At 46.8% G+C, this 23,807-nt stretch overlaps 1 protein-coding gene across 1 annotated transcript; it reads right to left on the bottom strand.

The window, feature by feature from the left end:
- Window positions 1-7,474: 7,474 nt before the first annotated feature.
- On the bottom strand, window positions 7,475-14,222 carry CLDN16 (claudin 16; the record flags this gene model as incomplete). Its single annotated transcript, XM_079315561.1, has 5 exons — window positions 14,106-14,222; window positions 9,551-9,653; window positions 9,145-9,309; window positions 7,928-8,119; window positions 7,475-7,614 (listed from the first exon to the last, which is right to left on the bottom strand). Exons 1-5 carry the CDS (start codon window positions 14,217-14,219, stop codon window positions 7,475-7,477), a joined length of 714 nt encoding a protein of 237 aa, XP_079171687.1. The 5' UTR covers window positions 14,220-14,222.
- Window positions 14,223-23,807: the final 9,585 nt, after the last annotated feature.

Here is a 23,807-nt window from a genome sequence, read left to right as displayed (position 1 = left end):
TCACTCTGTGATGAAGGATCGTTTGCCATATTTAAAATATTTAGCACAACATATCAGATTTGTCTAGTGCAAAAGGCAGCAAATTTATGGCCAGGGAAGAGAAAACAGAAGACAGGGATTGTGGAGGAGTAGCAGTGGCAGGAGCTGGTTACAGAGCATTAAAAAAAAGTGAGTTTGCTCATTTAAGCTGTTCTTAAATTCATGGTGACTGTCCTCAGCTACTTTTGCCCTAGCATTGCAGACCAGAAGGCTTTGAATGGCACAGGACCCACATGGAGGTTCCCCACACACATGAATTAGGGGCTTAGGTACTTAGTACTTAGAAATCTATTAGGATAAAGAATGCCATTTTCTTTGAGGGGATCACTGCAGACAGGATGGAAAAATACTTTAAGCCATCCAGACTGCCTTGTGCCCAAGCAGGATCATCTCAACCAAAGTCATTCCTTGAAGATATTAGCCTAACTAGTTCTCAAATTACTGAAGAAAGGTGCTGAATCTCCCCCTTAGCTGGATTCCAGATGAAAGCAAAGATTCCCCTTTGTTTGTCGTGGGCAGGTCACTGAGGGCTGAGTTCAGCCTGCCTGACCTCTGTGCCTCTGCTCCCTCAGTGGCAAGGGCTGGGGGTGCAGTGAGACCTGTCCTGCTGCACAAGGCAGTGTCACCCCTGTCCCATGCTCTGTGCTCCCATGGAACCCAATTAGGGCACCTGGGTCCATCTGGGATTAGAATCCCAAAAGATGAATGGAAGCCCACAGCCTGCCTCATGGAGCACCTCCCCACCTGCAGAGTGAGGTTAGCACCAGTTCCCATGCTCAGGAAGGAGACTGGGAAGATAAATGCACTGAAGGTTACCATATCCTCATAATTACTCTTTGTAAGTACATTTTCTAGATAAAGAATTGCAACATGTTTTGAGAAAAAATTATTTGCCAGCACCACTGCAAATTATCTCCTAAAATCTTATTTTAGAAGCAGCTTTAATGTTTGACTCTTGTGTGAAAGGAAATAAATGTTACTTGTAGCCAAGTGAATGTTTGTGCCAGCAGGCTAAAATATTACTGAGTTTATTAATAAAGAAAATCAGCAAGTACAAACCTAGCCAGGGGAGAAATCAAGCAACTTCTGAGCGTCCTTTTGCTGGCTGAACTTGGTAAGAATTGCAGGTAATCCACACCTCTCAGGATCAGATCTTTCATGTACATAACTGCTTCCACCACTCAACCCCTTCAATTTATGCCCTGAAGCATGAGATTTGATTATGTTTGTCACTGCAGCTTGCATAGCCTGTTAGTGGGCATTAAATCAGTTGTCACTTGATTCCCACCTACACACTGCTTGCTTCAGTGACCCCTTCATGGCACAGAACTCCACAGGTTGTCTGCATTATGTGCTGCATAAAACATTACTGCCTCCTGCTTATTAATGGCTTGGCTCTAAATAAATTGCTGCCTTTAATTTCACTGAATGTCACCTTCTAATCAGATGGCTGCAGAGGCTAACAAGCAAGGACTGCTCAGGTTTCAGTGCCTCCAATCCCTCTGCATCCCTCTTCCTCAAGGACCAGAGACTCCCGAGGTGGTAAATCCTTCCCCAGCCACCCAACAGAGGGCAAGCAAGGCTCTGAGCACACAGAAACACTCGAGGGAACAGGTCTGTTCCCCTGCTACTTGTGTGCATTCAAGTGTGTTCAGCTTCATGTTTGAGGCACTTTAATTATGCACAAAAGCAATCAAATTATTCCATCAGAATTGTGGCAAGTGGCTCAGAGTAAAGTAAGCTACTGGCTGTCACAAAATCAGGCTCCATCTGGAGCCACCAGCGTGGGAGAACCTGTGTGCTGTGGTACCTGTGCAAAATGACAGGAGCCACAGGAGCTTCAAAAACTGCTGAAAGCCAGGAGGTATGTGCAAAAAAGAGTTTGTGTGGGGTTGCAGTGGGAAGGACACAAACTAATAGTGCTGCTGACTTGGGGTAGGGAAGGGACTCAGGGCCCTGATCCTTGGTTTCCTGATCACTGGAATAGAGGATGGGTTTCTTTCTTCTACAGAAGCATTTTGGGTGGCCCCACCAATCTTTTATTCCCTATGGAAGCTGCTTCTCCCAGCTTGCCACCTCACTCCTGTGTTCTCCAGCAGAATGGACAAGGTTTCTCCAGACCTGTGCTCCCATTCTTACACAAGCAGAGATTTTGCTGGGTAATTGGTATTTTCATAAGCACTCAGCTCCTAATGAGGGCAGTTAATGAAGTTTGGCTGATGTTTCCAGAATTGCAAGGAAAGAAGAGCCATTTCCTTATAATTCATCACCTTAGGAATAAGGTTCACCTTGGATAAGCACTTGTCCTGCTGTGACTCTCTGGCTGCCACTCGTCCTCTGACTTACAGCTCCTGCTGACTTTGAGAAGAGTTGGCAAACAGCTCTAGAAAAAAAGCAGAAAACACTGGAAGGCAGATGTGTTTGTGGGGGAACTTGTCATCAGCAGGCCTTGTGGAGGGAAATGGGAGCAGTGCAGAGGAGCCAATAGCTTGGTGACCATCTGGAAGCAAAAGACAAAGGGAACGTGGCGAGGCACATGGCTGGATTTCCACCTCTGCAGACTAAGAGCTGAATAATAAATCATAAAGTGGCTCTCAGGCAAAATAGAGCAAAATCAGAGGTAGCTGAGCCATGACAGGGCATCAGTTTGGAATGCCAGGAGGGTTGGACATGAAAGATGGGAAAACAATTTATATGCTCATTAAATTTTTTGTAATTGTCATCCAAAAATTTGTATTATGGGCTGAAAACTTCTGTGCAGGGAGGGTGAGGACGGGACTGGGGACAGATGCCCGCTCTCTTTGGGTCACTAGATGGCAGAATTCTGGCACTTTTCTTCCTTGCTCAGAGGCATTTTACAGCAGGAACCCAGGAGCTACAGGGAGAAAATAGTTCTCGCGGCTGTAACGGAGGTTGGACAGAGTATTTCAGTCATTAATCACTTGCCCACAATATTTAACAGATGCAGAAGAGCAAACTGTGGGAGTCCAACCTCAGCTGAGAGAGAAAGCCTTGCATTCTTGGTGGAATTTTACTTTCCTCTCTTGGAAAGTTTATGAAATTACTCTAAGTAGATGTGTCTAAGGTAGGACAAAGTCTTCAGCTGCTGAAATGCATTGCTGCAGGTGTACACTGAGTTTTGCAGCTACCAGCAAAGGTCCAGGCAGCCTCCAGCATCACTCCCCCATGCCCAAGGGCTGGTCCTATTTGTGCTGCTGCCTTTTGTGTGTCCTTGCAGGACAGCGGTGATTCCCCTCACAGGAGTCAAAGCAGGTCACTCGGCAAAACACCTTCTGAACTGAAACCTGGCTGCGGGTCAGAGAGATGCAGCACTCAAAGACAATTGTGTGTTTTTATATCCCACTGATGTTACTGTGAAAGAAAAACAGTTCTGCACTGCTGCTCCTGTCTACTGGAAATCATTGTTCAGATCTACTGAATTCACACCAAAATGACACTGCAATGCCTGTGAAAAGGCAGGAGATTCGTGTCTTGGGAAACATTGATGCAGCTGCAGTAGGAGAGAGCCTAGTTCACAAGGTCACAGCAAGAGTGAGCACTAATTACAGCTGGAGATGTTAAAAGCCCTCATGAGCAAGGCTGATCGAGGCAGAGAGGATGAGATGCTGCAGGCAGAAAAGGACAGCCATTGCAGATGTAATTCTTTTATCTCCCTCACTTGCATGTATCAAAATGGGAAATCAATAGCTATCTGTAAAGCATGGAATCAACTTAGCAAAGATCTTACCTAAACACTTCATTGTTTTCCATAACCTGCATCCAGCAGATCCCTGGCAGAGTGCAGGGAGCTGTCAGGGAAGAGGACAGGGGGGAGCCCCAGTTCAAGGAAGCACCCTGGGGCAGGCACACAGGGAGGAAAGGTGCTGCTCCCAGCTCTCAGCTAAATCCCTGACTCTTCTATGTCCTGGGAAATGAAAACTGAGGCGACCAAACATAAAAGAATACTCCTTGTAAGCTAGGGAAAATATGGAGAAACCTAAAAACCTGTTGAACTGATGGATTAATGTTGGACCTCAGTTCAGCTGGAAATTACCATTGAGCAAAAAGCCCTGGTAAGCCACCAATGGCCATCGGGAGGGGAAAATCAGTCTATTGTCATTCCCAGTGAGCTGCTGCTGAATGGAATGCAGGTAGGTACTAAGGAAATACCTTAATAACTGAGCTCACCTGATACATCTTCAGCCTTTGGGGCTGGTTCAGATTTTTAAATAAAAAATAAGTCCTGTTTACTTTCTGGGAGGTTTCTCGTTAATGAATATACAATTAAACTAGAATAGACCTGCTAATGAGCTAATGAGGAGTGAATCCTGCAGTCATGAAACCAGTGTCAGTACTAAATCACACAGGATTAACAATTAAATATTAACAGCTGATCAAAATATCAGGTAGACTGTCAGCAGAATTTGAATAATGAAGCAATGCAGTATTGGACTGGTTACAAAACATTAACCTAGCAAAACTAAGAGTTGCTGTGACCTTTTCCTGGTCCTCTTGTGCAAGAGATAGATCTCAAAACCTACCAGAGAGTTTGTCTGGAACAAAGTATGACTAAGGAATTGACTCTTATTCTGTACAGATACTGAAGAAGAGAGGCTCACAAATGTTAGTATAATATTCTTCTTCATATGAAAAGAATATTTGTACATAAATTCTTTGAATCTGAAGTGTATTTGAGGAGGATGAGTTAAGGTAGTACTTGGAGTATGTGTGTGCTCTATTTGTGTACCCCAAGGAGAAACACAGGGCTGGAGGGACTAAAGAAACTAATCTCCAATATTCACCCCTGATCAGTGCAGAGCCATTCAGTGCCCACTGAGCCACTGCAGGGTGTGACCCACGTGTTGTAAGTCACAAAACAGCTCCCACCACCTTAAAACAAGCTGAAGACCATTAGGACGAAGGCCCAGAATTCTCCTCAAGTGCTGAACAGGGGAAATCAGTGGTGTGATATTTGTAATTACACCTTCATTTCTTCTCTGCTAAACAAGAAATAAATATTCATAGCAAGAAATAACCTTTGTGCTCAGAAAAAAAACTATAGAAAATATCAGGAAGAGGCTGGTGGGCATCTCTGGGTTTTTGAGGGGGCGGGGGGGGGGAAATCATGTACTGCATAGGCTGGGGAGTTTTTGATTCAGAGCTGATGATGTCTTTGCTGGGTACCTCCTCCCCAGGAGCATCTCTGAGCTGGGTGAGCCGGCCTGAGGCTGCCTGCAGCATCTCTCCTCCCTCGGGGAGGCTGAGGGAGCCTTTGCCTCTCTGGGCAGGAGCAGGGATGTGGGCAGTGGAGCAGTCACTGAACACAGCTCTGCCCCCGGGGTGTGTTCACCCTCCATCTCCTTCCCAGTGTGCTCTGAAGGAGCAGGGCAGCAGGGACACAGCCCAGGAAGCAGACCCAAAAAATGCTCCCAGAGTTTCCTTGCTCTGGCAGAGAGCATCAGCAGTGTCAGTTCTCCTGCCCCAAAGACCCATGGAAAACACATTTCTGATGTGGCTGTAAACAAGTTAAAAAAAAAAAAAAAGAAAAAAAAACCAAACCCCAACCATCAAGCTCTGAGTGCAGTTTCTTGCAATAACAGACAAAAATTCCTGTCACCTCCAGATCTCTTTGTGCATTCTTGGTGCAATCTGTGAATCCATCACATCACTCATAACTCTTGTACTCGTTGTCTCTCAGGACCTTGTAAAAAAGCCTTCATCACCTCTCCTACTGTGTTTACATCTGTTTGATACAGCTCATCTGTTGGCAGTAACCTGCTCTGGGGTTGGCTGACATCAGTGTCTGCCAGCTGAAGCAGCAGGAGCTCTGCAGGCACGAGCCTCCCTTGCCCGGGCAGCAGAGCTGCCACCAGGGCTCTTGCTGAGATGGTTGTGCTGTGCTCTGACCCTGTGGAGGTGCCTGGGTGTGCAGCAGAGCCATGTGGACCTGCTGCTGTCCTGTCTGTCCCATACCCTGGTGCTTCTTGACTTGGAGCCAGGTCAGGGCTGGGTTATGTTCTGGCCTTGCTGGTCAGTTCTGTGCTGCAGCACAAGGTGCTGCTTTCCAGGATAACCCATCAGAGCCCTTCATTTTCCACCACAGGAGTTATCAGAAGCGCTGCTTGGGATACAGCTCACTCCATCCTCAGCCAACTCATCTCCCTCTGGCCCACATAACAATAGGTTTTCCTTCTTACTCTCTGGGAGAAGGAAATCCAGCCTCACCATCAAGCAGTCTGTGAAAGAAGCCTACCTGTGGTAGTGCTTCAGCACCCACAGCTGTGCACACCCAGCTGAGACTCCATCTGTTTCTCCACTGCCCCTAAGCAGGTAAATCTCTGTGCTGGGAGACCTTTCTCAGCCCTCAGTGCCCATGATGTGGTGTGGTGCCCATGGCCAGAAAGGACAGTTCCCACCAACCCTAAGAATACTCTGTCTCAGCCTCTCTGTCTACTAAAGGCATGAAAGAATGTTCACATCCATCCTTAGGGAACATGTTAAGCCATACAGGGTTTGAGTCTCCCCCACCCTAGTGAAGACCTGGCTGATGCTCTAACCCCATCCAGACTATGGCAGCCTGGATTGCAGAAGGAGACAGCAGACCTGAACTAGGTTTAAATACCTTCTGATGGAAAGGGACAATAGATTTTAGTATAATTTATCCTAGTTTCTAGCTAATGTTGATATGCTATAATGCACAAGTTCAGATTTTGCATCTTCACTCACTTTGTCCAAGCAATGTTTTTATTAAGCAAAATGAAGCTGGCAATTTCCAGATTTCCATGAGTTTAGAGCATCTGTAGTGTACCTTTTAACACTGACTGAGAAGGACTGTATTTTTCAGGAAAGAGTGCACCTGCATTTACAATCTCTCCTCAGTACAGAGGTTCATGGACCAAAGAGAGGGTCAGACATTTAACACAGCTCTTATCTCCTGAAAATCTCCCCAGCTGCCTGTAGGAGGGGTAAACCCCCACGCCGAGTGCACAGGGTGCAGGTGTTGGTCAGACAGTCAGCCCCTCCTTTTGCCAGGATTTTCTCCTTGGTACACTCTGTTGACACACTGCCAGACGTGGAACAGATCCATCTTGCAGTTTGGGGATCTTCATGCAGAACACTGCAGTCTGATTCAGGAATGGCTGATTTATCTCACTTCTACCAGTAGTGTTGAGACACATGCTGAAAAGAGTTTATGTTGGTTATTTCAGTCCATGCTTATGCAAGTGGCCTCAGCACTCAAGACAAGAGGATTCCAGAAAGCAGGATCTTCTCAGAGTTTACCTTCTTGAAGGAAAGGTGTTTTGAAACAAATATTGTAGCATACAGTAGATCCTTGAAATTCAATTGCATCTGTATCACAACCACAAAAGCTTGAGTCTCTGTGCAATCCACTAGAAATAAAAGCAGAGCTCTTTCTGGAGCACTTACCTCCTCCTCACACCCTTGTGTCCACTGCATACATTTTGGAGGTGGCTGTTTGTGAGGGTGGCAAATGCACGTTTGTTACAACGGTCCCAGCTGAGGAATAGCCCTTCCTCAAGGAGTAGGCAGAATGGAATCTTCCAGAACTGGTCTCTGTGAGGCACAGGGAGAGAAATAGGAGCTGCTAATGAGTGATTGGTGACTTTCAGCTGCAAAGGTTCGTTATCCAGGGAAAGCAGCACTCCGAGATGTGACATAATAACAACACACTTTATGTCATCCTTACATCTCAGCTCCCACATGGAACACTTTGATGTGCTTTCAAGAGCTGCCTAAGATTATTCCCAATTTACAGCTGAAAATATCACCACGGGAGATGAACAATCATGCCAAAGGGCTTTCCCCACCCTGTGCCCCTGTAGCACTCCCTGAGCACTGGCTCTATCCCTGAGCTGTGCTTCCTCACCTCTGAAGAGATACATGCAGCAGGTCAGCAGGGACCCTGACAAGAAGCAGCCCAGTGACCCTGCCATGCCAAGCCAGCAGGACCACCCAAACTTGTACTGGATGCCCAGGAAGACGTTGTGGAAGAGCAGAGAGGAGCGCTCCACGTAGACATCCACAGCGTACCACACGGAGCCCGTGATGCCAGGGAGACCTGCACAGAGGGGCACACACAGACGTGAGGGACCCCATCTACAGCTACAGCTGCTGTCTGCTGGGTCACCCTTCAGGGTGGGAAGACCTTCCTGGGATGGCAGGTTTTGGCCCCTGTCCATGCTCAGCCTTTGGTGGATCCACCCTGGCTCCTGCTGATATCCCAGGCAGGGGCTGCACCTCATGGCTTGGCACTCACACACACCTCCAGCACACTGGCAGCACTCAGGTTTCTGCAGAAAAAGGCAGAAAACTCCTCTCCTCTCAGCTGCGTGTAAAGTTGTCTAATTTTCTGATCTGTTTTTATTTTCAGAACTTTGATGATGTTTTTCAGACAAACTTTGAGAAGTGAATGGATGATGTTTAAAAGAGCCTGTCAATGTGTTTTACATGTGCTCCCAGTGGCTTGGGTGAGTTATTAAATTTGCTTAGACTGAGGAAGAGGTAGCTGCTTGATATTGGCATAAAGTCAAATTATATTCTTGATACCTAGGTGGCTATTTATATTTGTATTTAAAATTCTCCCACTGACTGTAATAGCAAAGCACCTCAGCTAGTTGGATATTTATCACATATAAGGGACAGACATGTTATTATCCTTTTATTATTAGAGATCATCTGCGGAGATTTTAGGCTGACTTGCCCAAGGTCACACAATCTGTGGCAGAGTCAGGAACCAAACCAGGATGCCAGGACTTTCTAGTCCTTCAGCAATTGGTCTAGAGACCTACAGCAAAGTCTCCTTGCTGTATCAACAGCAAAGCATCGCTGCTCCACAGTGAAACAGCAATAAATGTCAGTCAACTCAAAGCCAAGTCACCTGGCCAAGACATGAACTGAAAGCAGATAAACTCAACTACAGGCTGTTTGAAGCAGGTGGTGAACAGAATAAACTGCATTACACAAATAAATCAAATATAGATTTACTCCTACAGATAATCACCAACCAAAATAAAAGAAGGCTTTTAATGGTTCCCCACTTTACTAAAAGGTGTCCTACAGAATGGGGACACAGTGGGGAAATACCTGCAAGGAGCAGCAGAACCCCAGACACCAGGCAGATGCGCAGCTTGATGAGCGGCTCACCGGGAAGGAACTTCACACAGTCCAGCCCCAGGACCAGGAAGAGAAACCCAAATCCTGACAGAATGTCTGCTGTTATCATCATGGCTCGTGTCAGCACCAGCTTCACTGCAGGACAAAAACAGATCATTCTCATGCACAAGGAATGGAAACGTGGGCAGGTAATGGGGTCAGATCCCATAGGAACATTTTTTTCTGGTGTTCAGCTTTTTTCAGCTTCCCCTGGGATTAATACCTGACTGAGAAAAGAAACATGCCTCTAATTATCTGTCACTGAATAGAACAGATACTCTTAGTCTACACTCAAATGTCCCCACCACTTGTAGAAACATCTCTGCCTCTTACATACCAGAATGCTCAGCGTAGATGGAGTCGTACTCATCACAAGTTTGGATCCCATCAAAAACGTTTGTGACACATTCCCACCACAGGCCACGGCATTTTGTACTCACCTGTGGATTAAGAAGACAAAAAAGAGCATAGGTTAAAATATCCACCTACACAGCAGGTGGTCATCTCAGCTTTCAACAGAAATCCTGGTCCAGTATCAATGATGGTAAACCAGAGTGTTTGGCTTGAAGAGAAAAAGCAGAAGGATGGAGGAAAAGGACAATGTTTTCTGTGTCCCTACTCATGTTTACACATTAGAGGAAAAAAAAATCTGACTAGACATTAGGAAAAAAACTTGCCTGCTGGTAAAGATAAAAATTTTGGAGGAAATTTCTGGGAGGGGCTTGGGGGGGTGGCTGACCAGAAATATCAAAGAGCAGGTTTGTTCACTCATTGCCAAACACTTGTCTAGGCTGAGCTGGGCAGGGCCATGGACCAGACAACCTGAGACTTTGCTGCCTGTGCTGCCCTTCCTTGCACCATCCTGCTGAGGGAGGAGCAGCAGCTCAGAGGGTGGGAGAGGAGTCTGGATGTGCGCCCCTCTGCAGACACCTGGGGAGCGCTGTCCCCGGGTGACTCAGCTGCAAACACGGCTGGAAAATGAGAGGCAGCCGCTGCTGGTCCTGGCCCTGGGGCTCCCTCCGTGCTGCCAGCCTGGGACCACGCGTGCCCAAGCCACAGTCATCACCGAGACATCCCGACGGGCAGAGGATGCACCGCACCGCGGTTAATCGCCTGCGCTGTCCTCAGCCCGAGATACCATTCCCAGCCCAGCCTGCCATAAATCACTTTACTATGGGAGGTGTTTTCATTACCAATGCAAATGTGGCAACAAGCACCTCTAAAGTATTCCTGGAATTGCTCATACAAGGAGCAGAGTTAATGTCGGTGCAGCTTTGGACTGCAGCCCGCCCACTGCTGCCAGCGACACCCGCTGCAGTAAATGGAGAGAGAAACTCTTCCAGCAAATGAGTTTCACACAGGGGAAGGGGACCAGGCTTGCTTGGGTGATGCAATAAATTCATTTTTCTTCCGCTGTGTAAATCACAAAGCAGATAATAACATATCTCAGACACGTAATAAAGTCTTATTCAGGATGTATTGAAGTCTGTAGCCAAGCCCAATATTTTCTCCACAACACAATGTCTGAGCCAAACTGTGCACCTCCTCTGTGATGCTGCTCTCTGGATCAAAGGTGAGGAAAAATGAATCACTGGCAGAAGAGATACTATTTATATTTGAACTAAAATAGTCTACATCTTTTGTTTCATGGAGATGAAACTGCTTAACATTTCTGAGAATTTCAGGGCATATTTAATAAAAAATATGATGGAAAATGAGAAGCAGCGGTGGAAAAAACTAATTTCATTGATTCTGTGCTTTTCAAGAGAAGGAAGTATTGTAAAACAATTTGCCATGTTTACATTCAATGTATTTTTACCATGGCCCTCTTAATGCAGTTGCAGGTCCTCTTCTGTCTTAACTCACCACTGGTCAAGCTGTGCTTGAAATTAGCATATTTTTATTAAATTACATTTTGTTCCACTTGTATTTATATAATTTCTCTTTCCTCCTAAACCACCATAGGGTTATTTATACTACTCTGCATTCATCTAATAATGTCACTTACTTCCTCACTTGCTGATATTATTACTGTTTTTTGAATCTTAAAAGCAGCATCTATATCTAAATTATTTATAGAGACTAATGGGATTCCAAGCTTTGTCACCCTCCAAGGAAAACAGGTCTTAAGCACAACAGTTATGGTCTAGCTTGTGAAATAACCCCCTTCCCAGACTAACAAAAACTTGACTGATGTTTTTAGTTTCTTGGAATGTTTCAGTTGTCACTACTCCTGTTAGAGCCAGCTTGGGCAAAGCAGGAGCCAGCCCCTCTCCACAGAGGGATAAATGTCCTATTGCCTGGTGCAGGGGGATAGGAGCAGGTGCCACTGTAGGGACCTGTGGCTGTCCTGAGCCACTGCTTAGCTATTCTGGTTTCTGCTGCCAAGGGCCAACACTTGCTCCCCCTGCTTTGTGCACTGTTGATCCTTCTGGTTGTTAATCTGCTCCCAGGCCACCCTTGGGCATCTTCCCTGGTGCTGACAGATCTTCAGGCACAGGGGAACCCACTGCTGTGAAAGGGACAGGGCATCATGTGGGGACATGGATTTCCCCATCCCATGGCTGCACCATGTTGGTAGCAGTAATTCCCCATCACTTCTCTCCCCCTGTAGCAAAACATCACAGCCATGCTCCTCATCCCCCATTCCGACTATGAAACACGTACCACGACTTGCTTTCCCTAACACAAGTGTGCATGTAAAACATGAACTGCATAATGACTGTAATACATATAATTATGTCCTATTCATAATGTATAATTAATATTACAATAATTCTCATACAGAAAGAAAAGAAAATGACAGAACAAGCACACACTTCTCCTTCTGGGGAAAGCGGGGAAGACAAACACGTAAGGGATGTTAGTCACAGTGTTTTACCGTGCTCTGTGCCAGCAGACAACGACTACAAGCCCAGCCTGAGAGTAAAACAGGCAGCGTTTAACAGTAGTGGTGGTATTTATAATCCACCTGCAACAGGGAGGAACTGTCTACACAATACAGCACTCGTTGAGAAGCAGATTATGGGCTTTTTCCACTACAAACTACTGCCAAAATTGACCCAGCCCTGTCTTGGTGCTTCACAGGGAGTCACCAGCTTTAAACAGCTTTCTGTATGGCTGCAGCCTGCTTTTCTGAAGGGAGGTGAGGGGCTGTGAAAGCTGAGCCTCTCTGGAGTTGCCTGCTCCTGGCACTCCCTGGCATATTCCTGGGATGCTCCTCTCCAGTGGGGCCACTGTAAGAGCTTCATCTCCCCAGCTGCTGGGGACCAGGGTCAAAGCCAAGCAAGCAGCCAAGAGCCAGCAGCTGCTGAAGGATGGAGTTGCCTTCTCCTGGAGTCTAAGTTGCCTAACTTAGCGTTTTTCCAGCTGAAAACAGGAGTCATTGCGGACTCCACGCCTTCCTGGCCGTGGACATTCCCCTGTTTAGAGAGGCAGTGAGTCATTAGGGTAATTAAGGAGATCAGTGGTCAGGTATTAAGGCTGGGGGCGTTTTACTCCATTATTTAGTATTCACACTCAGAGCCGGAATGTGAGAATAGTGATTGCTAATAACCAAACTGGGTGTTAATGGAGCACTTGGGACAGCCCATCGCAGGTGCCTTTGCCCAGGAAGACAAGGTTACACAGCCTCAGGGGAATGGCTCGTTACTGGACTCACTTTGCTCACCACCTGGGCCTCTCTCATCCGGTTTTCCACGCAATTGGATTCCTTTGGCTCTTCTGAGCATACTGATACCTTTATGTAAGTACTTCCTGAAAGGAACCTGAAATATCTCCGAAATGAAGAGTCATTTCCCATCCGGCATCACTGGGTGCACTCTATTTGCCCTGTAAAGAGGCTCACTGAGCAGACACACTGACCACCAGGAAGGAACTGCACTGCATTGGATCATCACCTCAGCACTTACATCCACCTGTCACGGTTTCTGACAGGCAGATTGTAAGGATTCTTGTGGCATAGAGGAAAAGGGAAAAAAAAAAAAAAAAGTTTTCTTGCAATTAGCTTTATCCTTCTTTTCTTGGATAATTCACCCCTTCATGTGCTGCAGCTAAGCACTGCATTGCAATCACTGATGCAGAGGAGCTCAGGGTTTCATATGCTGGATAGCAGATAGAAAGTTTCCTCCTGATACACTCAGCCAAACTTTCTGTCCGGGGAGGTGTTCCACCTTCACTGCCTAAACGATCCAATTTGCCAGGGAGCAGCTTCCTACACTGTGGACCTGCAGCTTAAATGTACAGAAATGAATGGCTGTGCTGGGAAGAAAATGACAAATCTGCAGTATTGAGTACTGAAGAAACATTGATGATTTGGGCCTGGAGTCTTTGAGGCACACCTTGCCTGTAAGCAGCAATCTTCTCCCTTGATTGCAATTAACTTTCAATATCTTTCTCTAGTATGAGAGTGCTACTGTACACATGATTTCCAGGAGATATTGAGTGCCCATGCCCCCCTTAAATTTCTGGTAGCCCTGTAGCTCAGTGGCTGTTCAGAGAAAGACTTGAAGAGAAGAGTTGTACATGCTGGATGTCTCCACCAAGTAGTCTGAACTACAGAACTAGAAACATTTCCAAAATATCCATGCAGGCTGGAGGTACAGGATAGCTCCTCTCAAGTTCATGCACGTTTAAAACTAGAGCCTGTAGATCTTTCCTGAACTTACTAAGTAAGAGCACAGTCTGGGTAAAAAAAGTCTGGCAAAGAAAATTACACAAAACACCACTTTTTTCCTGCTCTTGCCACAGTAATTATTTTCATTCTCATCCACTTTCACCCAGCACAACAAGGAGAAAGAACATGAGAGTGTAGTGGAGCAATGATACCAGGAGCAAACTCTCTCTAGGACACATTGCTTTTGGTGATCAAGCTCTCCTCACCCCAGTCTTACCTCCAGGGAGTCATCAGCATTCACCATCCAGCAGTCTGTCCAGGTGGATATTATCAAAAACCCAGCAGAGAAAAAAGCAAAAAAGCAGCCCACATACTGGAGGACAAACTTCATGCCAGCAGGTGCTCAGCACATCCAGGGGAGTGCGAACAGCAGTGCCCAGCCTTGTTCCTAAAGCTGGGCAGAGACAGGGTGCCAGTGTCCCAGATGACCAGCCCCTCTGGCAGTGAGCATGAAGAGCAGGAGCTCCTCACCTGTGCAGTCCATGTGGCAGTGATGGCTGTGCTCACGGGCAGGGGTCAGCAGAGGGTGGGATTGCCCGCGGAGCAGCTGAGCCAATCCGCCCTGCACCTGCAGCTCCTGCCACACCTGACTGGAGAGAAGGGGCTGTGCACAAGGGACACACACTAACTGCAGCCCTGCACTGCCAGCTGTATGCCAGCTTCTGCCAAAACAGCACTAGGAAAAAGACTCAGAACCTGCTCTCCAGGGCAGAAGTTTGAGCACTGCTGAGGGACACAGAGAGGAGCTCTTGTGCACACACACATTTATTCCTGTTCAATAGTTTATGCCTTAGAAGGGAGCAATTATAAAGTGTCTTGGTGTAGATTCCAGGCCCCTTGGCTCTTACCCTGTTGGTCTCTGGTGCAGTGATGATCTAGCTCAATACAGGAATGTCACTAGGGAGGGAAAGGAAAAAGTAGCACTCATGGGCCTTCAGAGGAAAAATCCACACCCATCCAAGATATGAAACTCTATATTCTGAATTTCAGTCAAACCACATCTCTCATGCGCTGGGCCTCAATTTGTTTATGGCATGAGTACAACTCTTATGTGGAAATCCTGAAGTTTTCAAGCCAATGCCATTCTCTGGAGCATTTCAGTTCTTTGGAATTTCCCTGCTTGCTTACTCTGCCTGCAAACTTCCTGTTTTCCCGCAGGTGAGCAGGGCTCACACAGGCTGCCAGGGGCAGCAGGCTGGGCCTCTGTAAGAGGCTTCTCAGTGTCTCCTCTGGTGTAATGCTGAGAAACCCATCAGGGCTCCAGAGCACCTTTCAGGAAAACCAAGGGGGAGTGGGACTAGAAATTCCTCCCACCCCAAAGGTAGAGTTGCACAGAAACCATCGCATCCTCAGCGATCATTATATTTGAATGCACAAAGAAGCAGTAACAGGGTGAAGACCACCCTGAATGGGCAGCTATTCAGCACAGAGGAGCAGACTCCTGCTCTGCACTCAGCCCTGCTCCAGCCCCTCGCTGTGTTTGCCATCTCAGCTGTCACCTCCAGATGGAGCCAAGCGGTGCCTTTACAGAGCAGCTCCGGGATTCCCCTGCAAATACCACAGCAGTGAGAATTTATTCTTACAATAGGTAACCCGTATGATTCCAACCATAACCTCATGAGGCGCTTTTGCTGACAGACATCACAATTTTTACGCTCACTCCACTCCTTGGAGGTCACTCTGTGCAATAGGTTCTCAGCACATGCTTTGGGAGACTGAAATAGAGAACAAAAGTCCCAGGTCATAAAGCCAGGAGGCTCTGCTGCTTCAGCTTTCTGTTTCCCAATTCCATTTGTAGAAGCTGACAAGTGAGGAACTTTTCTTCTTCCATCTTTCCCAGATGCAGGTCTTGATGTGGTTATGTGGATATGATGCTTTCTGTTGAGTTTCCTGGTATCCAAATGTCTGGATAAGCCAAACAAACATTCATGATTTTCACTTCATGGCTTTCTGCTACAAGGGTAGCTTTGTGTTTCAAACTTTTCTGACCCATGGGGACATGGCAGTGGCCATACAGGTCCCAAAAATGATTATGACTTTCATCAGCATATATATATATATATAGATTGCATTTGTGTGAGACACGTACTGAAAATACACATCATCTTTCTATACCTGTCTTGTACTGTGTTCATTAATCTCTGTCTGCAACATTTTTAAAAAGCGTCCTAGTCAGTTGTTATTAGTGGCAACTTAGAAAAAGTGGTGTGTTGAGCTGAAAATCTGAGACAACCTTCCCACAATCAGCATTAAGTCCTTAACAGTGTCAAGACCAGAATTTGACAGCAACAGAGCCTGGATTAACCAGGAAATGTATTATAGCCATATGAATGTCCTTGCCTTCTCCTTCTGTCCTGTACCCAAATGCAAGCTGCTTTCAGAGAGGATAAGCCCAGTGGAAAGAAAATGGACATTTTCTCTTCTTTGGTGCATGGTGAAAGTGTGGCAATACAAGACTGGCAGAGGTGGAAAGTGAAAATCTCCATGGTAATAGCCAGAGAGGTGTTTCTAAGCTTTTGTGCTGGGCATATTGTACTCTGTTTTCCAGCCCAGCCCATCAAATGTCAATGGGTATCAGACCAAGAGGCAAACCCCACTAAGGAGTTTGGGATGGAGAGATGGAGGCATTTAAGGGATGGAGGCAGCATGTGAGGCACCAGTGCTGCCTGTGCTTCACTCCATCTCTCCACAGCTGATATAGTAGTCCTACAATAACTTGTTTATTTTCCACATGCCAGCAATGTGTTGCTGTCCCAGCTCCTTCCACCTCCCTGTGCTCACCTTCCCTGCAGGGCAGGGCAGGTGAGTGACCCTTCCTAGAGCAGGATGCCAGTGCTTCCCTGGCCATGAGTCACTGGGGGCAGGAAGTGGCTCCAGCCATTTGCATCTAGCTTGGGGCTCTGGTGCATCCTGGCCTGGACAGCAGAGCAGGTCAGGATCCTCCAGTTTTCCCTGCTGTAAGGCTGCTCCACAGTGTGCAGCCCAATAAAGATGGTTTGTGGCTTTTCACCTGGTGGAGAGACCAATCAAATATCTGGTCCTTCTTTAGGTCTGTGTCTCCAAACAATCCCACAGAATCTGCTGTAGTTACTAGAAAGAAAACAATATTATTTATTTAGTAGCAAATGGCAAGATACATGTTTAATACTCTTTATTTAAAACAAGTCAGCATCTTCTTTAAGCAAAGTCTGTAGCAGTTTTTCATCGTGGTCTGCTTTCCTAACTTGCACGACAGATGTCCTCTGAGCTTCAGAAAACAGCTCTCCCAAAATAACCTCCCAAGATGTCTTTGCATAGCCTGAAACCCGGCTGACATGACTCAGAGTAGCTTTCCAGTGAATTTGTAGGCTGTACTACATATGCTAACTGTGCTTTGACATGAAAAAAAAAGCATTAGGGTATCCTAATATTTGGTTGTCAGAGCTTGGCCTTGTCAGGCTCTTACTCTGTGTGGTGCAGCAAAGCTTTGCTAATGTAAGAGTTTTATCACCCTGACTACACTCAGTCCCAGCTCAGGGACAAATGCACCATGGGTCGATTGCTTTTATTACTCATTAACACAAGGTGGTCTGTGCTCTCTGTTGAAGCTATTTATGTTAGAGAGAGAGAAACTACTGCCAGTTTTAGGAAATGATTGTCACCAGGCTCCTGACAAAACCATTTTTGCAGCAACACCCCACTGAGGTTGCAGTCCCATGAGCACAGAAGGGTGGTGTTCTGCCTTTACTTCCTCAGTGTCTAATGTATAGTGTAGCAGAGGGCCTGGAGCAAGAAGGAAGTGGTGATGCTGTGCATTCATGCATGGAATACAGACCTCTGCAAACAGGCAAGCTGCCATGAGCTGACTGTGTTCAGGGCCAGGGGCTGGTCAGCAGGAAGGGCTCAGGAGTCAGAGCTGATGGAGGGCTTTGGAGTAGGTTTCCCTAAGAGCTCTTCTGCTCCATGGGCTTGTCTGCCCAACCCTCCTTGTCATCCTCCCTTCACTTTCCTGCTTTGCACAACCATCCAGGGCCTCTAAGCATGTTCACCTCCAGAGCAGTGCTCCCTGGATGAGAGATGTGTACACAAATAAATTACAGAGCAATGTGTAATGTACCCCTTCAGCCATACGGTCTCAAAACCTTGGGATTTAGCTGGGCTTTAGCTCAGTAACCCCAAGGAAAATACTAAGACTTCTGAGCAGCCTATGATTTTCCAAGCAGGCAATACATAAGATTAAAGGAAAATAGAAAATCAAAGAGGTGTTCTAGTAGATGAGAACTTAAAGGATTGGTAAGTAAACACTGTGTTTGTATGTGTGTGTGTGTGTCTGTGTGTAATATACAGACAGGTATGATCCTTGCACACACTCTTTAAAACAGCTTTTTTAGTCACTCCAAAGCAATAAATGCTAAAACAAGCATTTCATTACAGTCTTTTCAGGTTCTCAAAGTACAACGCTCTCCTCAGTACAACAAATTTGGTTTTATAGCTGCCTATGAAATCCCACACCTGAGAAACACATAATCTCGATGATGTATTGCTAACCCCATTTTAGGAAAGGAGGGGGGAAAGAGGCCCTAAGTGCCTTTAGATGGAAAGCAGGAGTCCCTCTCCTCTTTAGTCCGGGGCAGGACTCTCTGCTGGGCGTGTAAGATTTTATCAGTGCAAACGTGGGTGACCACCCGGCTTTCCTGAGAGAGAATACGCGGTGCTCGTCACCGCATTCCAGCTGCACTCAGGGGCGTGCTGGCCGGGCCGGGTGCTGGATCAGACACACCTTTTCTCGGCATGTCACAGGTTCCAGCCCACGGCACCCCGCCGCTGCCCTGCCACGTCCCTGCGGCGTCATCCTCATCCGAGCGTGCCTTTTCCAGCAGGAGCCTGGACTTTCCCGGGCGCTGATACCAGGGCGATTGAATGCAAGGGAAGCACAAGCTAGCAGTGATGCGGAAAGGGAAGGGAGGGCAGCGAGAGAATTTAGCACTCTGGAGTACCGGAGAAAAGCACAGGAGGAAAGGTGGAAGTGTTTGTGCTGTGTCCGGGAAGTTGCTCCTCAGGACAAGTTAGTGCAGTGCGGGGCTGTAGGTGTGCGGGGCTCTCCTGGTCTGAACACAGCCCCTGTAGGTGTGCGGGGCTCTCCTGGTCTGAACACAGCCCCTGTAGGTGTGCGGGGCTCTCCTGGTCTGAACACAGCCCCTGTAGGTGTGCGGGGCTCTCCTGGTGTGAACACAGCCCCTGTAGGTGTGCGGGGCTCTCCTGGTGTGAACCCAGCCCCTGTGAGTGTGCGGGGCTCTCCTGGTGTGAACACAGCCCCTGTAGGTGTGCGGGGCTCTCCTGGTCTGAACCCAGCCCCTGTGAGTGTGCGGGGCTCTCCTGGTGTGAACCCAGCCCCTGTGAGTGTGCGGAGCTCTCCTGGTGTGAACCCAGCCCCCCGTGACTCACTGCACAAAAACATCCGCTTCATGCCTCTGTGCCTCTCACTGATACCAACCTGCCCATCAGCCTGACCAAAGACCCTCCAGGAGGCTCATCGAGAAACGGATGAAAGTAACGACGGGGTTAGAAATGCAGTGTGGTAACAGGATGTTTGGTCTCTATAAAAAGCCCAAGACGACAAGAGCTGAGGCTCGGAGAGAACAGTTGCTGCTGTGATTCACAGATCATCAACAAAGGAGAGTTTCGAGATCTGCTCAGATGAGTGGGGGCCAGGTTTGGGTACAGGATCTGCAAGGAGTTTCCCTGCAGAGCTCTGGGGTTGTGACTCTTAAAATCAGCGTCTGCCCACTTGCTTGGCATCTGTCCCTACCGCCACACTCACTGACCTGTCCCCTCCTCTCCTCCACACCGGAGTCTCTCTGTGCACTCAGAAAAGGAAGGACAGCATGTCCTTGCCCTTTTTCTTCTACCCTGCCCGTATTCTGCCCTGGTGGTCCCGGTTCATGCAGAGCCCAGTTTCTGTTCTTTATAAAGATGTGTAATTCCTCACCCACGCTCTCCCAAAGGAGAACATCCCTCCCCCCTTTTCATGCTTAAAGCTTCATTTGCACCTTCTTTGTCAACAGCACAGGGCGTGGGCTCACGGAGGCTCCCGAAACACCCGTCGGCAAATCCTCTGTGTACACCGGGCTTAAGGGAGAGTTTCACGAGCAGAGACACAGCTGTGAGAGAAACATCCCCTGCCTCTGACCTCCAGCCTGATAACTGGGGTTTAAACTCCCTCCAGGCATTGAAATGTGATCTTGGATTTCCAGTGCGCTCTCCCAGTCCTAGCGATAAAGGGTGTGTTGGAAAGTCCAGGGAAGAAACTCCTTCCCTCCTCCTCCTCTGCCAACGCACAGCTCTGCTTTCGGTGCAGATGGGTCTTGCACTTAGCCAAGGCTTTTCGAGAGTTTCATTTCCTTGCAGCCATTAGAGTAACTTGCCACATTCAAATACTCTTTAGGTGTTTAACCCTGCTCCCCACTGAAAAATCCAGCCACTGTGTCATGGCAGGGGCTACTGAGTGCTTTGGAGGTACCTGACTCTGACTTGGATGTCTTAAAGAGGACTGACCACACTGAATGTCAATATTTACAGATGCCATCCTTCTGCTTCTCTCAGTTTCCACAGACAGCTACTTGTTAGAAATGGGTCTACAGGGCCAATGTACCTCTGGGGATGCTGGGCAGTTGTTAACTCTTTCTGGCATGTCATGGGATTTCCTACAGCACAGTAGTCTTGACTTTTTCCAGTGTCCAAGGACAGCACAAATAGGTTTGATTTTATTGGTCCCCAGAGGAATTCCTAGCAACATGTGAAAGGCACTAAGTTCAACAACCTGAAAAATATGTAAAACTTCATCTCATAATCTTTGCATCGCCCCTGACAGTCTGATATAGAAATCTGGCAAGAATTTATTGTAGAGCCTTTCTAGGAAAGACACTGGATCACTTTATCTTCCTAGCACCAATTACCTGACATGTCATAATGGCTTGGGAAAAGGGCAGAGGTTGTGGTCCAGGCACAAAAAGGTAAGACATTGCCATACCCTGAGATGAGAATCTCTGAGTAATTTCTAAAGTGCTGAGTACAGCTTGGGCTTTTCCTTGGTGTGAAGGTTGCCCCCAAAACCAGACTCACAGGTACTTGACTTGATGGCTCACTTGGTCAGTGGTTGAGCAACGTAAATGGTGGCAATTCTGACTTCACAGAGGTAGCTCTGTCTTCAGGACTGTCTGGACAGCAGTGGAGGATCTCAGATGTTAGGCATCTTCTCTCCTCCCTATCTCTTTGTAATATCATTCCAATGCCCCCTTCATCTTTTCATCTGATTTCAGGAAGAACAACCTGAGGTTACTCCAAAGAGGAAAATTTTTCAATGGTGATTCTGAAGGTGATCAGATTATTTGCCAATCACAGGAAGTTCATTTCATAACTAGGGCATCAAGTTCATAAATAAGCATGGGCATCATCCATCACTGAGTTCCTGGTGGACACTTGGTGAGATTTGGGTAGAAAAGTGATTCTTGTTCTTGGAGGATCATGACCAAGACCTTGGAGGCATCAGGAGCATGATGAGAGGAAACAGGATGGGTAGATGGCAAGGACTACATTTTTACAGAGTCCATCTCCTGGAAATGCACTTTAAAAACTCTTCCCATGGATGGTACAGGGGAAGATTTTAATCTTGCCAGGACCTCGGTGCACATCTCTCATGGCTCATGCACTGAGAATCAGACACACACATGTGGATTTGCCTCCCTTGCAGTCCAGCCTGGGTCTCACTCATTCTCCTTGCTTCCCCTCTCCTGCCCTGGGACTGTGACAGCAGGAGCTGCTGTGCTCCACGTGTTCCTTGTGGCACATGGTGGGGAAAGTGGCCACACTTTGTGGCTGACCCTTCTGACAGGGCACACTTTCCATCTGCCACGTCACTGCTGAACCTCTTCCCCAGGTGCATCATCACACCTGTCCCATCATGACACCATGATTAGTTTCACACATTTTGAAAATTACATTTATTGTTGATACAATGTAAAGCTACTCACTACCTACATTTAACACCCTGCTTTTCCCACCATTACCTCTCTAGTACTATGAAACTTATTGTTTCCAGGAATTTGATTTTGTCTGACTTTTGTTTTCTATTTGGCTTCTGGTACAGAATGTCCAGTGGAAGAACAATACTAAAATAGAAAAATTGAAAACAAAATAAATCCTACCACACAGGTCAAATCTCTTGGCCTCTGAGGGTTGGGTTTCGTGCCATGGAATCTCTATCAAAGCTTCCAGTATTGCTTTGAAAAACAACACATGAGCAGCCAAGTGCAGGACCACCTTTATTCCTCAGCAGCTCACTGCCTTGCACAGGCAAGTCCTCAAGATCTGAGGGCTGTGGCTAATGACACACAAAGTACAATTTTACACATGCCAAAACCACTTACTTACAGACGAGAAGGATTCCAGTGTTTTTGGGGCATTCTGAGGCACAGTCTCGGGCCCTGTGGTCATTTGTTGGTTGCTGATTCAGAAGGGAAGAAAAAGCAAAGGTAACAGGTGAAAACTGAGAAGCTGGGGAGGAGACACAATTCCTTTCAGAGCCTTCACTGGAGGAGAAGTCAGGAGTTCAGCCAGCCTCACACAACTTCAGTGTGTTACACATAGGCACACTTTAGCTACAGCCAGATGAAATCCATCATGTGAAGAGTGGAACTCAGCTACTCCCAAAACTGTAACCTTATTACAACTGGTGGGAAAATATGAATGTTTGAATGACTGCAAGAAGTGGGTTGATTATTAGCTTGGTTTATCTCCAGCTGATTAGGAATTCCAGGTCATGTCTGCTCACCAAACATAGATAGGCTTATGCTGTTTCTGTCCCCAATATTTGAGAATGAATAATTACTACATCTGAGTTTAAATTGTATTTTCAGAATATATTCCCTGTGTGTAATCAGTATCAAATAAATCCCATCAGTCCCTCCAACAGATGCTGCCTTCATCAACCACAAATTTTAATACCTAAGAGGAAATCTGAGCTTTGCTCCTGGAAATCATTTTTCAATTCATCTGTGTAGGTAAAAAGTTCTGGTTTTGGTGCTGCTCATTGCCCTGTGGTTTATGGGCAATGGGAGTCATTTGAAAGAAGTCTTCTCCAACAATTTCCTTGTAAAACTTAGTACTGAATGGCAGCCCTGCAGGAGTGAGCAGCAGATGAAGGGTTAAGCCTTCCTTGTGCTGCTGCCCTCTCCAGCCCTGCAATCTGTGATCTTTGGCTGCTTCAGCTGCTGCCATGGTCAAACACAGTCTCCCCTCACTGCAGACCAGGCTGGACACCACCCTGACTAATCCCAGGGAAGATTTGCAGAGGTCTTGGATCCTCCTGACATCTGGGCAAAGACATCTGGGCGCTGCCTGCAAAACAGGGCTGGGAGCTAAGGTTCAGCAGGGCTGTTTCTCCTGGACAGATGGAGGAGTAAGTGGGAGAGACAGAAGAAAAAGCAGCCTGCAGATAAACAAAGAATTATTTTTAAGTTTTTTCTAGACAATGTAAAGCTGAGCTAAACACACGTGATCCTACCAGTCTGCCCTTTTCCTCCAGGACCCTGGGGATTTCAAATGAAACAGCAAGGCACAGCACTCAAAAGAAATAAGGTGTTGCACTTTCCTGTGAAGCACAGAGTAAATCTGCAAAACTTCTTCCTGAAGTATGCTGCAACTGCCAGAAGTAAAAAAAAAACAAAAAACCACCCCCCCCTCCAAAAAAAAACCAAAACCCAAACAGCTGAATTTATGGAGGGAAAATCGAGCTAACAAAATTAAAGATACTGACACTGGTTCAAGATATATTCAGACATGGATCAGGGTGGGCTGTAACACATTTTGGGGAAGGGTCAACGTTCTTGCATTATTTCCTGGCTCCACAACCAGCTGCCACCAGAAACAAGGGCTGGAGTGC

Source organism: Erithacus rubecula (assembly GCF_903797595.1).
Source record: "Erithacus rubecula genome assembly, chromosome: 11".
NCBI lineage: Eukaryota > Metazoa > Chordata > Aves > Passeriformes > Muscicapidae > Erithacus > Erithacus rubecula.
This window is presented reverse-complemented; position numbering and strand designations above follow the sequence as displayed.